At 38.5% G+C, this 14,345-nt stretch overlaps 1 protein-coding gene across 1 annotated transcript in view; it reads right to left on the reverse strand.

Moving 5' to 3' along the window:
- Positions 1-13,555, reverse strand: part of RORB (RAR related orphan receptor B) — a 136,893-nt gene extending 123,338 nt beyond the window's left edge. Inside the window, exon 1 of the mRNA XM_034410237.3 lies at positions 12,562-13,555. Coding sequence (XP_034266128.1) covers positions 12,562-12,568 — 7 coding nt within the window. The 5' untranslated portion in view covers positions 12,569-13,555. The remainder of the gene's footprint in view (positions 1-12,561) is intronic.
- Between the last annotated feature and the right edge of the window lie 790 nt (positions 13,556-14,345).

Raw genomic sequence — 14,345 nt, forward strand, 5'->3', positions numbered from 1 at the left:
GTTATATGAAGTCTGCTAAAAGTTATGGTTGCAAATAAATGTTCATTATAAAATAAATTTGTTAAAAAAACAAAAACAAAAAATCCAGAATTGAATTATTTTGCATGTATTCATAGATATGTGAAATTGAATCCGCTACTCATGGCAACTACAGATATGTCTTATCACCAATGCTGCTTCCCTGCCTTCTTCTTTGAACACATACTGTTCTCCAGAAACATCTACCAAGCTATCACAGGATGTTTCAAATTTGGCTGTTTTGATGATGTTGGCAGTTCATTCAAATATTAACATTTCTTAGATGACTGCCCTTTATACGATCTTTTGCTTGAATATCCAGAGATATTTCCAAAATGTTATATTTTATCTCATAGTACACCAAACCATAAAAATATATTATTGAACTGAGATTTTACATGGAAGCTTAAAAATGTTATCCAAAAATAAAAAGAGAACACCAACACCAACATTAGGACATAGAGTCTGGATTTAATGATGAAAGGTAGCATATTATTTATTTAATAAAGTTATAGATTGTACATTTCATATACATTATTTCGAGCAGCTAAAATTTCATTTATCTAGTATGGAAAATTTATTAATACTCTATGTGAAATTATTTAAAATACATTCTAGTACTGTGAATTTTGACGGCAAAGAAGTGTCTTTACATTCAGATATGGAAATATCTATGCTATATATAAAAAACTACTGACGTTTGTGGACAATTATTTAGATGATAGAGAAGCATAAGTAAGATATTGAAATTGATGAAATCCATAACTTATTAAACTCTCCATATGTTATGAAATATTTTAAGTTGCCCTGTATTTTCAGTTATTTTTTTTTTTTAAAGCTGACATTTTGGGTATGGAGGTTCACATAATTACTAATAGTATTGAGATTAAATGCATATAAATCTAACATGAATAGACAGAAAAGGAAAACAGCTTAAACTAGAAGTTCAGCAATCTAAAACTTTGTAAGATTTGTCATACAATCATAATAGTGCAATTCTATTTAAATTGCACTATGTTCACTAGAATTTATTTTACATAATTTCACATACCATTATTACATGATATAGATGGTGAAGTTTTTCTTCATTCTAAAAACAAGCAATTGTAAAATAGAAGACTGTTGGTATTTATTCTTTCTAACACATGTAAAATTAAATGTGTGTATATATGTCTTTATCTGTCTATTGTGTCTGTATCCATACACAAACACACATTATAATATATTGCAGTAGCAAGCCTTTAAAAAGTAGACATTTTCTACACATTGCAATTTGTATTTGATATATACTCTATGCAATGTGTAGAAAATGTCTATTTTTTTAAAGGCTTGTTACTGCAATAATTATGTATATGTGTTTGTGTGTGGATACAGACTCACACACATATTGAAATTGAGGAAATCAATAATTTATTTAACTCTCCATATGCTGTGAAAATATTTTAAATTGCCCTGTTTTTCAGTTAATTTTTTTTTTAAAGCTGACGTTTTGGATATTGAGGTTCACATAATTACTTATAGTATTAAGATTAAATGCATATAGATCTAACATAAATAGACAGAAAAGGAAAACAGCTTAAATTAGAAGTTTAAATAATTTTTAATATTTCTTTCTACTTTTAAGGAGAAGTTTTGTGGGAATGAAGTTTAACATTTCCTAATATCCTATACAACATTTTTGAAAGTCCATTATTTTGACAGTATGCAGAAGTAAACTGAAGCAATTCATTCTGTAGGCTTTTGACCAAATTTGCCAGTTTCTGCAAATATCTTCACCCAAAAACAATTAGAAAAAATTATTATGAGAAAAAAACTTTAATGCAGTAATTCCATAGGATGTTGAAAAATGACCAATGAACTAGAAAGTGGGGGTGTCTTGTGAGAGTCCGAATACCACTCATATTATTAATTATCAGTTAGATTTAATGCTGTCATTCTGCTAAGAGATACTGTTACAATAGAAAATAGAATTTAATTAGCACAGAATTTCACTTATTTCTCAAATTGGTTCCAGATTGGTGGACCTTTTCAGAAAATTTGAGGCATCGGTTGAGAAGCTAGCAATTTATATGTCATTTTATAGAACTCAATGTAAATTCAGTTCACAAAATTATTACAGACCAAGATGCATTAGATACTATAAACTCATTACTGAGCAAACATACCAAAGATTGTACTGTTAGCTTATAACATACTATATGTACAATCAAGAAATAAAATCCCAGCCCAGAACATACCAAATCATAGAGAAGTCTCACTGAATTTACTTCTGAGTAAATATCATTATGACAGTACTACACATATATTTATTTCATATGTGTAAGTTACAGAAAAGTTTACACTTTCTCTTTAAAGCCAAATAATTTATTCAGATTTGGAAGTATCTTAAATGATAAATCTATTTCATTTAATGCCCTTATATGTTGGTTTAAATGTTGTTAATTTTTTTAGTTTTAGGTATCGCAAGTTCAGATTGTGGTTGAACCAATTTGGATTAGTTTAATAAGTTGCATATGAAAATATTCATTTTAGATTGCACCATTCATATGCTCATATTCCAAGGAATATTCATGTCATAAGACCCAACTTTCTATTTAACAACAAAACAAAAATACATTGATCAAGAGGTGTAATGTTCAAAGAGACAAGAGCTAAATGAACAATTGAAGTTTTGACTGTATCTATAGGTATGGAAGATAGCAAAAGGCATTTTGACATAAAAAAGAGTAATATTATGATTATCTATAATATAATTATGTTGTTTAGTTTTAGCCATAATTATTTTTATTTGGCCAACTTTAAGTTAATACACTACATTATCAGAAATAATGATTATATTTAGCAATTTATTATCAATGTTAGAAAAAGACTACTTCATGAAGCAGTTGCGCTTCCTTTCTTGTACATAGAATTGCACCATTAAATTCAGAGGAACATCTTTTTAAGCAAAGGAAGCACTTTCCTCAAACCAGTCCCACCCAGAGTAGTCAATAGTAGTAATGAACTGAATATTCTAAAACCCCACATCTGTTTCAGTTCTCCAATAGCAGCTTTAGTAACTTTAGTATATACAGTTCTACGCCTATAACAGTAATCCATTTGCACAAATTTATTACAAAATTCAGTAGGAGCAGGATTATATCCTTTGTTAATGTTAAATAAATTGTACGGCTTTGATGACTACAGAGACAGTTTAATCTTGCATTTCATACAACCTCAAGCTATTAGATATCACATGGTTGTACAATATACATTTTCAAATTTGATTTACTTTGTTCATGGGAGTAGCCTCAGGATAGCAACATTTCCCTGCAGTCTATGAAATAATTCTCAAATAATGAGTTCATCTGGCAAGTAACCACTGTTATTTGACCTTTAGTTGAAAGACTACTTTGTTTTCACTGCTTTGAATTCAGAGATAATTTCAATCACTTTTTTTTGACATAGAAATTTTCATACCATTTCTTAAAATGATTGTGGAGGTTGCCAGCTTCTCAGCATAATTCAATCACGAGAAAATGAGGTAACATACTGAGATCAATTACCAAACAACAGTCTTCACTACGTATTCTAATGAAGTATAATCAATATACTCTAAATATATAATTAAGATACCAAGCTCCCTTGTTTTCAATGGGGAAATATTAAATGTGTAAACAGATAATAAAGTTTTAAAATGCTTCTTTTGGTTAAATCATGAACACAGTATGAAATCCTTATTAGTCAAAGAATGCTGCAGCACTATCTGTTCTTATCCAGAAACTCCTGGGAACAAATGTATAGGATTATACTATTTATATGTTGAAATCTGTGAGAATCATAGATTAGGGATTATGAAGTTGCCATCATGGTAAGAAACACATAGTTTGGTGGGCATACATGAAAGATAAAATCAAGAGAAAATTATAGCCTTCAACTGTGCTACATGTGCATATGCATATAAATGTGGATTGATTTAAAAATATAATGTAAAATTAAGCTATCATTCTAATTCAGATAGTTTTTATATTTAAAAGGCTTTGTGCAATTATACAAAGCTCAGTTCAGGTGAACTTAGAATTTGAATTTAATTTGAAACATACAAAGAAATTTCAAAAAGAATTTTACCCAACAAGATATTGTGAATATGTTATTAAATTCTTATTTGAATGCTCTTTTATTTTTTATTATTCTCCTGTTTAAGAGGGTTATCAAGGTTGTTGTTGCTATATTACAACTCACAAGAAATTCTACCAACAGCCACACTTCCACGGTAAAGCATGATTTATCACAATTGGCATTACACTTTATGAATTTCGTTGTTAAAACTGAAGGAACAAGTTATAGGTTATAAAAGAGTAACTTGACTTTTAAGTCAGTAGCAAATGTTATTCATTTGTGATTTGATCAATCATTATGTTATCCACTGTCTTTTTGTTGTTTTAATTAAAAAAGCATATATCCATCAATTTCATATATGTAATGCTAGTTCTCTGTGAAGTTTTCACATCATCTGAAAAGGTGAGAAAATATATTCAATAGGTCCTAAGCTGGCTTTTCACAACCAGGTAACCATTGCAAAAATACAGGTAGTCCTCGACTTACAACAATTGACTCCAAAATTTAAGTTGATGTGAGACATTTGTTAAGTGACATTTGCACCATTTTACAACTTTTCTTGCCACAGTTGTTAAGTGAATCACTTACTACAACCAAGTTAGTAGCATGGTTGTTAAGAGAATCTGGCTTCCCCATTGATTTTGCTTGTCAGAAGGTTGCAAAAGGGGATCACATGACCCCGGGACACTGCAAAGGTCATAAATATTGCCAAGCATCTGAATTTTGATCACATGACCATGGCAATGCTGCAAAAGTCATGTGTGAAAAATGGTCATTAGTTACTTTTTTCAGTGATGTTGTATCTTTGAATGGTCACTAAATGAACTGTTGTAAATCGAGGACTACCTGTAATGGCAACAGCTATTCCTGATAAAATATATTAATCAAATTAATTTAGCAACACCTTTTCAAAAGGGATATAATTTGGAGTCACAGTTCATTTCTAAAACACTATCAACTGAAAATGAAAACAGAAAGATACTATATTATATATACAAATATCCTATTAAGGGTAATATATAATTTTAAAATAATAAACTGCTGAATGTTATTTACATTAATTCTGCCAGTTTAAAACTAAGACTTATTTGTGACAATACATATTTCAATCTAAATATCACATTCATATTATGATCATATAAATCGAACCAATAAATAAATAAATAAATAAAATGATCATTTCCTATCAGTAGCTTTGTTTCTTACAACATTTGAAACCACTTTTTTCCTAAAATATAACTCCTTGTCCTGATACTATATTTAAATATTAAATAAAGTATTGGGAGAAAAGCATGTCAGAAAGACTTTGGGGATTTGATAAATCTAGATTTGAAACTTACTTAAACAGGAATTGTCAAAAAGTTATGTATATTTACTTGGGAAAAAGCCCTACTGAAGGAACTAATTATTTCTGAATATACATACATCATACTGTGGTGTACTAATTAAGGTATTGACCAACACTGCAGAAACTCTGTTTTCTGTCCACCATCTGCCATGGACTGTGCTACTTTGGTCATTCATTCACTCTTAGTCCAATTTACCTTATAGAGTTGTTCTTGTGGCAAAAATGGCAGGATAGAGCACTAGATACACCACTGGAGCTCCTGAATGAAGCAAACAAAGAATCAGACTACTCTATAAGAAACTATTTGACAGAACTGGCTAAAATCTACCTAGGAGATTTTACCTAGTAATCTACCTATTTTTTTTTTTTTACTACCTAGTGTATAGCTTTGAATAAAACTGGCAAATAAAATACGAGGAAAAATGCAAATCTACAGGATTCATAAAAGACTGATGAGTTCTTAATTTAAAATTTATAATTTGATTGGAAAGCAACTTTTGCTAATAGAAATCATATGTCAAAAAACATTAAAGCAGATATATAAATTGTAATGCATCTTCTGGTTTGCAATTTATGACAGATTTGACTTTATGCTTGAATTTCAGTGAAGGCCTTTCTGGTTACAGTTTTTTTGTAGTAAAAATACAAACTTCAAATTCTGTCATATGGCATCATCCTTTTAGAAATCAATGGTTCCCCAGATCATTTTTATCTTATTTTGGCTTGTTCAGTTCAATAACTAAGTTCACAATGATGAACATAAACAGAACTATCCATTCTTGGTAGGCCTATGACCCTGATGATGTAAGTCAGCAGTACTGACTATTGCAAGGGTATTGTAATGTAAACATTGTCTCTTAAGATTGAGCAATTGATAATATGATAATAAGTCACCATAATGTTTCAAAAACACATCATTAGCAATAATTAAAGGATAAGTTTATTTAAGTTAATAAGATGATAGCATTACCTGTATTTCAATGTTGAGGAGAAAATATGTATTTGGAATGCTTTTTGATGAATCAGTGAAATTGCCTAAATTGTTGATGGGGAAGGGAACCGAAATACTACAGCTGAACAAACTGCTGGAAGATGTGATTACGAAGTTTAGGGAGTACAGTTTAGATGTTATTTTATGCATTTATTTTTAAAAAAAATATATAACAGTGATAAGAGCAATTGAGACTACTATGTTCTGAATTTTCAAAAACTGCTTTTTTATGATTTTACATACACAAAAAGAGAAATCTTTAAATAATAAGAAAAACAAGAGTAAAAATGATTGACAGTTGAAATGTTCCAATATATGTGTATTTTTTAAGAGGAATCACAATCTGGGTGTGCATTTTCATTTGGACAGTGCAGTGTTTTTTTGTTTTGTTTTGTTTTTTTGTTTATTTATATGCTGCCCTTCCCCGGAGACTCAGGGCGGCTTACAATGCGTTAAGCAATAGCCTTCATACTATTGTATATTTTATACAAAGTCAGTTTATTGCCCCCACAAACCGGGTCCTAATTATCTGGTGTTTATATTTTTAACATAAGTATCCTAGAATTGTGCTTGATTTTCCAGGACAAATGGACATCTTAATTCAATAACATAAGTAGTATCACTCTGTTTCTTTTCATATTCCTCTCCATCCCAACTATAATCTGAAAGAGAAGTGTCCTTAAAGCAAAACCAGTTTCAGACTAGATATAGATTGAAGCAGACTACAGCAAGAATATGTCGAACCACTTATCATCTATCTTTGATATATTTCAGTAGCGCCAATATTTCAGTAGCGTTGTTGAGGCTTCAGGACAGTTTATAAACCGCAAGAAAATAGGGTAAGTGCACCACCTCAACCCAGTCTGTTGGGTTGCGCGGTAAAACTCCAGAGAACAGATAGCCGCCGCGAGGACAGGATCCTGCCCCCCTCCTCTTTTTTTCCTCGGAGCACCGCTGGACTTTGGCTGGACTTCCCGCGACCCTTCAGAGTTGAGATGGCAGATAAGACCTCCCCACTCGCCTTTTTCTGAGTGGGGTGGAATTAGTAAACTGTGCGAATTAGTAAACTGTGCGAAGTTTGGGATTTGGGAGATGGAAAAGATTCTGAAAAAGTTTCAGAAAAGTTCTGTGTATTATTAAAGTCGCAATTATACTTCCAAAAGAAAAGAAAAGCAGCTTAATAAATACTGAAACTTCCCAGCTTCGTTTATTTGAGCAGAAGTTTTGCCCTAACTTTGGAAGGTCGTGGTTTGGTTCTGCTGAAAGCCAATACTCTATCGATTGCCCGGGACTTTCCTCTTCGGAACCAACACTTTTTAAAAAACGGGGAGATTAAAATTCAAAGAACCAACGTCTGTTCCCCATCGAACGAAACACTAGCGCTAAAGACTGGCCCGACTGAAGATCGGGGACACCCCGCAGCTGATTTTTAAAAACAAGATGGGGAGGCATTTTGAGGTGCCGGCCCAGCAAGAGGGAACTCAATAAGAGATCTGCTTCTCGGTCCCTATTTAGTCTAAAATAGTGCCGGTGTGGCCCGACGTATCCGCTCCTCAAATCTACCAAAGCTAAACGCCCCTAGAATGCAGTTCCCTTAAGAGAAAAGTTCTGCCAAATGCTGCCAAATTTGGGGTGGGGAGAGGCAGGATCCCAGAAAATGAGGAGGGGCTGGTTGATTTCCAGTGCGGGTCGCTGTCGAGTCCTGTGGCCTTCCCCGCATTTCATCCTTCATAATACAATATTAAAAACGACAAGCAAGAGAAATGCGTGACAAGCGGCAGGATCGACCTAACCGGACTTTTAAAGGTTTACAAAGAAATGGATCTGGCGTGACTGGGCTGTGAGAATCAAGTGAGTCAAGGAGATATTTCCGTCGTCCAGGAGTTTATATTGAAGTGGTAAAAGACTATAGACAGGTAAGATGGAGACGTTTGATGGCTATCTTAATTACACAGCTGAGATCAACATAGACTAAGACATCATGCCTATCCAGTTTATTGATTTCAAAGGAAAGCCGGTTAAGGACGTTGGAAAGCGTTTTGCTACTTCCTCCGAGATAAATGCTGCTGAAATCATTGGAACTTATTTCCTAATTCGCCATAGAATTGCCAGTCTCATTCCATTTGCAAAGGGCGCACTCTTTCCATTACTTCCGGCCTGGCCTTCAAGCAGGAGTTGCCAACTGTGCCAATTGCTTCTTTAACAGTAACAGGAGAGGCTCTCAGGAAAAAATCAGCCCGTTTTATAAGAACACGAGCACCTGAATTGATGAGGTTTCTAAATCGAATTAGCCACGTAGCATACGGAAACTGAGACGATCTGATGAATTGGAAAATGCAAAGTACTATACACAATTATTACACAATGTAACTAGATGAGAGCTAGAAATGAGGTCAAATATTTAAATGAAGGATGCCAATTTATTTTCAAATTAACTTTTCTTTTTTTTTTTAAATGAAATACACAAATTAGGTCTGTGCTTGTCCTATAGGAAAGCCGGATCGCTGGTCCACAGGGCGCTTAGACTTCGCGGGATAAGAACGAAGAGCAGATTCAGACAGCTTTCGCTGAATAATCTCCGCCCGTCAAGCGCTGGAGGCTGGGGTGGTCCTGCTCTGGTCTTTGGACTTATTTTCTCAGCCGAGAGAAGTAGGTCAGTGGAGCACATGACAAAGGCCGAGGCCAACCCGAAGCAGAGGCAGCCGCAGAGCAGATAAGCGAAACGAAGCTTTCGCAGATGACTTCCGAATTCGCCCAACTGGTCCCCTACAACTTGCGAGTCCGGTCAAGCACAGCCCTGCCATATAGCCCGAGGCCACTTCTGCTCCGATCGGTATGTGTAACCCCACTTCTGGGTACCAACCGTTGATGAGAACAATATAACCCAACCAGTTGTGCCTTAAAAGGTTCCAGAGAAGAGTCTCGTGGAGGAGCTGTTTTATCCAGAACCAGCAGTATGCCAAACACTTTGGGCAATCTTGATCCTATGCTTTTTCGCTCACCTGCCCATCCGCACATTAGTGCTACTTCTTCAGCAGAATCTTGTCCCTATCTCACCTGGACCAATCAGACGCAACTGATTAGCGCAGGGTTGGATTTAGAAGTAACCCTCCCCCCAGCCAACCAAAGAGATCCATTTCCAAAAGGCGTGCTTAGCCATCTTTACAGAATCTTAACCGCGAGCGAACTCTATGGGAGCTATTCCCAAGTAAACCTGCACGGCAGAGGGGTGGTACTACCAACGTCTCCTTCGAAGTAAATTTCATCGAATGCGGTTGAGTTCACTGGTAGTAAAGTAGTGTTCGGTTTATTTGACAGACCCTGTCAAATTGGAGGCCTAATTTTATGGCCTCTTCTGTACCAACCATTTTTAGACCCCTTTCCAGGGGTCAAAGGCAAAGCGGACGCTGACTGCATAGAAAAGCGCTTGGAGCGGGTGTATATTTCTTATCTTTTCAGCAGTTACGGCGGAGGAATTTCAAGATCGGGCAGGGTTCTTATAGTTTAGGAACAGCAGCTTCATCAATCTAAGAACTTAAAAGCCTAGTTTCGGCCCAAATACCCGAGCGTTGAAGTTCTGAGGTCAGATTCTTGCTGTCCCTCTCCAAATCCTAGCAATAGTCCGGCAGAAGCCGCGCATCCCTTTATTAGACCCCTGAATAAGGACACTCTAGACCGCTGAGTCGTTTTACAGCCACCCCTTCCCTGTCACTGGAACCTACAAGTATTACAAGTCTCTCTGCACTACTTTTCTCAGCATTTATTCTCCAATTTAGAAAGGACTCGGTTGTTTTGACCAGGATCTCCGTCTGTTTTAGATGGGGAAGGGGTCAACAAGTAGAAAAACTCCGTGCTTGCTTTGTGGAAACACACCCACCAAGTATTTTCTACTTTAACTGCACGTCAAATGCTTTAAGAAAGTGACAATAGGATATCCTAATTATCAGGATCGTCTTCGTCCTCCGTAATTTCTTCTCTTAACCTCAGAATTATTCCAGTCATTTAAGTGAACGCCTGTCTTTTATCTGTCGTGTTAACCAAGCAGGAAAGTACCTGCCGTCAGAGAAGAAAGTTCACCTGTATTTAATCTGTTGTTTTTTTTTTAAACGAAGGGGATGGGAGGTGGGGCTACAAATAACGGTCTTAAAAAAAAAATTAAAGGCCTTTTATGCTTCCAGTCCCGTTCTTTTAATGAATGGCGATTGGAAACGAGATCTGCATAAATGTGGAAACTTGCGAGGCTTAAAAGTAGACGCGCGCCTTCAGGGAAACAGAGCGGATCTAGGAGCGTCCCTCCAACCCAAACAGCCTGATCTACCACCAACCACTGGATAAGCGGGAGGCCAATTTCAACAGGATTGTGCAATTTAACCTGAAAACAACGCCAAAGCTTCTTTATACCAGAGATCCGCGAGAAATTTCCTCTGGACGGGGCAATGGGATGAGGAGACACAATAAGAGAGAACTCGTTGAAGGAATGAATGAGGCTCTGGATTTATATTCTGTTGAGAAAGTGAATTATTTGAGAGTGACAGGGTGGAGAGCTCATCCAATGTCCATTTGGGATTTGAGAAGTACTGTAATGATAGGAGTGCTCTGTCAATTATGATCAATATGCTATCTTTGGATTCTCTGTCTTTCTCTGCTCCAGCCCTCCCTTGCTATTCAATGTATCATACTCTAATCAGTCCACAGGGAAACATGCTTAAATCTGATAAGTACCATATTCAGAGACTTGAATCAGTGAGAATTATCTCAAGGCCAGCAGAAAAGTTGATGTTCAAGGAATATATTTGGAAGTCAGAAGCTGGGAAGAATGACAGGTGTGTATACTGCTGCTGCTGGTGGTGAAGTAGGTTTGCCACTTGCAGACAGCTCAGCCTTTCCTCCAAATATTTTAGGAACTCCCTGAAGTCATCTTCAACAGTCCAAATTTGGCATACTGTACAACAAGCCTGCAAAGCCACAAAGAGTGCCTTTGACTGATCATTGGATCATGGAGCCATGAAAAAAAAATAGAATAAACATACAAAGGATAGAAATTGGATGCAAAAAGACAAATGTGTGTCTGGATGGACCAGGAGTTAAAATGATTGAATATTATCCAAAGCTGTGCACACTTGAAAAGAGTGAGCTGATCCATAGCACACTGCAGCTGATTCCATCAGAACTTTTTCTTCAGTTCTGGTGAGTGCCAGACCACAACTCCACCATTGCCAGTTTGCATTTCCTCTAGGAAAATGTATGTTGCGTTTAAAGTATTTGGGAGAGTGGAATGGAAGAAACTTGCCTAAAAAGAAGCCTTGCTGCCCAGCTTTACTTCCAATCCTGCTTGCCAAGCATCCTTTAGACAAATTAGTAGTCTAGACCCACCTCTCTCCAGAGTCCTTTCCTTCTTACTGCTTACAGGCCATATACACTTTGTTTAACCTAACTTGGTTGCCTTCATTGGGTTATAGTCCAAGGATGGCATACCAATTTGGGATAGGCTGGTCTAAGTTTTCAGTAAAAACTATACATTTCTAAGTAGTTCCTCCTCCTCCTCCTCCTCCTCCTCCTCCTCCTCCTCCTCCTCCTCCTCCTCCTCCTCCTCCTCCTCCTCCTCCTCCTCCTCCTCTTCCTCCTGGCCTAGCAACCACTACCTTTCTCCCTCTCAAATTTCCCACTCCCATTCAAAGGGAGCATCTCTGCTCACCAGCCTTTGCTCAGAAGTCAGCAAAGTAGCAAAACTTCTGCCTGCTGAGTGTTTTTTGTAGAAAGGAGAGGGACCTTCAAAGACATCTTCAAACCCCCCCCTCCCCGAAAAAAAAAAAAACCACCAGAGAAGGCGTGGGGGTAGGAGGGAAACGGTAGACAAGACATAGACCATATCTGCCAAAAAAAAAGAAAAAGAAAAAACAAAAGGAGAGAACTTTCTGATAACCTGGCGGCATCCACTGCCTCCCCATCTCTAATCCTTCTCCAGTTCCTTTCAGAAGCAGTTCCTAAAGGTTGGCTCGACCGGCCGCCCTTCTCGCCCGGCCCTTGGCTCCCTCCTTCCCTCCCTCCCTCCCTCCCTCCCTCCCTCCTTCCCGGGCCAAACCGAGGACACCGTCCCGCCCTTTACCTCGCATGGTGCTGGTGAGTCCCCGCTCGGCGCGGTCATGTAGCTCTCAACTTAAATCCCCTCCTCAGCAAGAGCGAAGACGGCGGCTGTGGAGAGCCTGTCCCGCTGCGGCAACCATTCCTCCCACAAGGTGCTCTTCTTCTTCTTCTTCTTTTTTTTTCTCTTCCCGCTGCTTTTAACTTTCTTTTCTTCTTCTTCTTCTTCCCTCTCTTTTTTTCCTTTCTATTTCGTCAGAGGATTACAATCTCTCCGTCTCTCTCTCTCCCTCTCTCGCCTCAGCTCTCAAAAAGTGTCTCTGGGCGACTCGTTGGATTCGAGCGGGGTCTTTCCCCGCTCCTTCTCCCGGCCTCTCCGCGCTCGCTCGGTCCCTTCTGCCCGGGCTTTTCAAGTCCGTAAACCAACCCGACTTGCGAAGCTTTCTTTTGTGATTCCCGCGGCCTGGAAAGCGGCAGCGGCGGCGGCGGCGGCAGGCGGCAGGGGAAGGAGACTTGTTGTCGGATGGATGGTTGTGAGGGGAAAAAAATAAAGAAAGAAAGAAACAAATCAGACGAAAAGGAGGAAAGGCGGAGGAGAGGAGTTGCGCTTTTTGGAAGGAAGGAAGGAAGAGAAAGGAAGAAAAAAAAAGCCCAGCTACCGAAAAGAAGCAGAGGAGGAGGAGGAGGTGGAGGAAGAAGAGACGGCTACGGACGGTAGAGCCTGTGCGTTTTCACACGACAGTTGTGCCTGTTTGGAGCAGATTTCCCCGGCGCGTCTGTTTTCATCCTTCGGTTGTTACAAGGACACGCAGGAAACAGGAGCGCGAGGGAGCTTGAGTGGGAAAGCTGCAAAGAGGCTTATAGCGGAGGGCGGGCAGCGCCGGTTACTTCACGCTCCGCCTCCTGTCAAGCCCCTCGGCCAATCCGAAGCTGCTGGAGTTGGAAGCCCGGCGGAGGGAAGAGTCTCGGGCCTGGGCGCCGGAGGAAGCGGCTGGGAGCGGAGGAGGAGTTTGGCAGACGCTTTGTCGAGAGCGAAAGCGGGGCGGGGCCGAGGGAAAGGAGGCGACGTTGAGGGAGCGCGCGCTGGTGCTCCCGCGCGCGCCCGCCTTCTCTCCTTCGCTCGCTCGCTCGGTCGGCTCGCGCCCGAGGTGGCTCCGCTTTCTTGATTCCCTTTCCTCGCTTTCTGGGCGAAGTTTGGCGCGCTTCAGACGACCTCTTAACTTGCGGTCGTCGGTTTGAGGTGAACTCGGCTCCGGAAAAGCTTGGCTCGGCGTCGTTAAAACTGGGTCCTCTCTCGCTTCTCCCCTTCTCTGTCCTGCCGTCACCCCGAACAAGGCAAAAAAAAAAAAAAAAAAAAAAGTTGATTTCCCGTTCTCAAAGGGCTCCCCGTCCCACCTTGGATGGGTCTGAGGAGATTTCTTCGCTCTGCTTCTCTCTGGCTTCTCTCCTTAAATTGGTTAGAAGGATGTCTGTGTGGGTGTGTGTGAAACGCAGTTTCTTAACCTTTATGTAGTAGGCTTGAGTATATAACAAAACAATAAGCAGATCTCCAGCCCGGGGAAGGAGGAAGATGCCGTTAAGAAAGACTTCAGAACTGTTACAGGATTGTAAAATGAAATGCAGGTGTAGAAAAACATGACATTATTTTTAACTTCATAAGATATAAAGTTATCTCTTATACAATAGGATCCTTGGGTGCAGGTGTTAAAAAGGACACAAGATCATCCCATCCATCCATCCATCCATCCATCTATCTAATCTAATCCACAACCAAGCAAAATCTTTATTAAAACCAAGAAAAAAGCCACA

This window comes from Pantherophis guttatus, chromosome 2 (genome assembly GCF_059756535.1).
Source record: "Pantherophis guttatus breed Tessera chromosome 2, ASM5975653v1, whole genome shotgun sequence".
NCBI lineage: Eukaryota > Metazoa > Chordata > Lepidosauria > Squamata > Colubridae > Pantherophis > Pantherophis guttatus.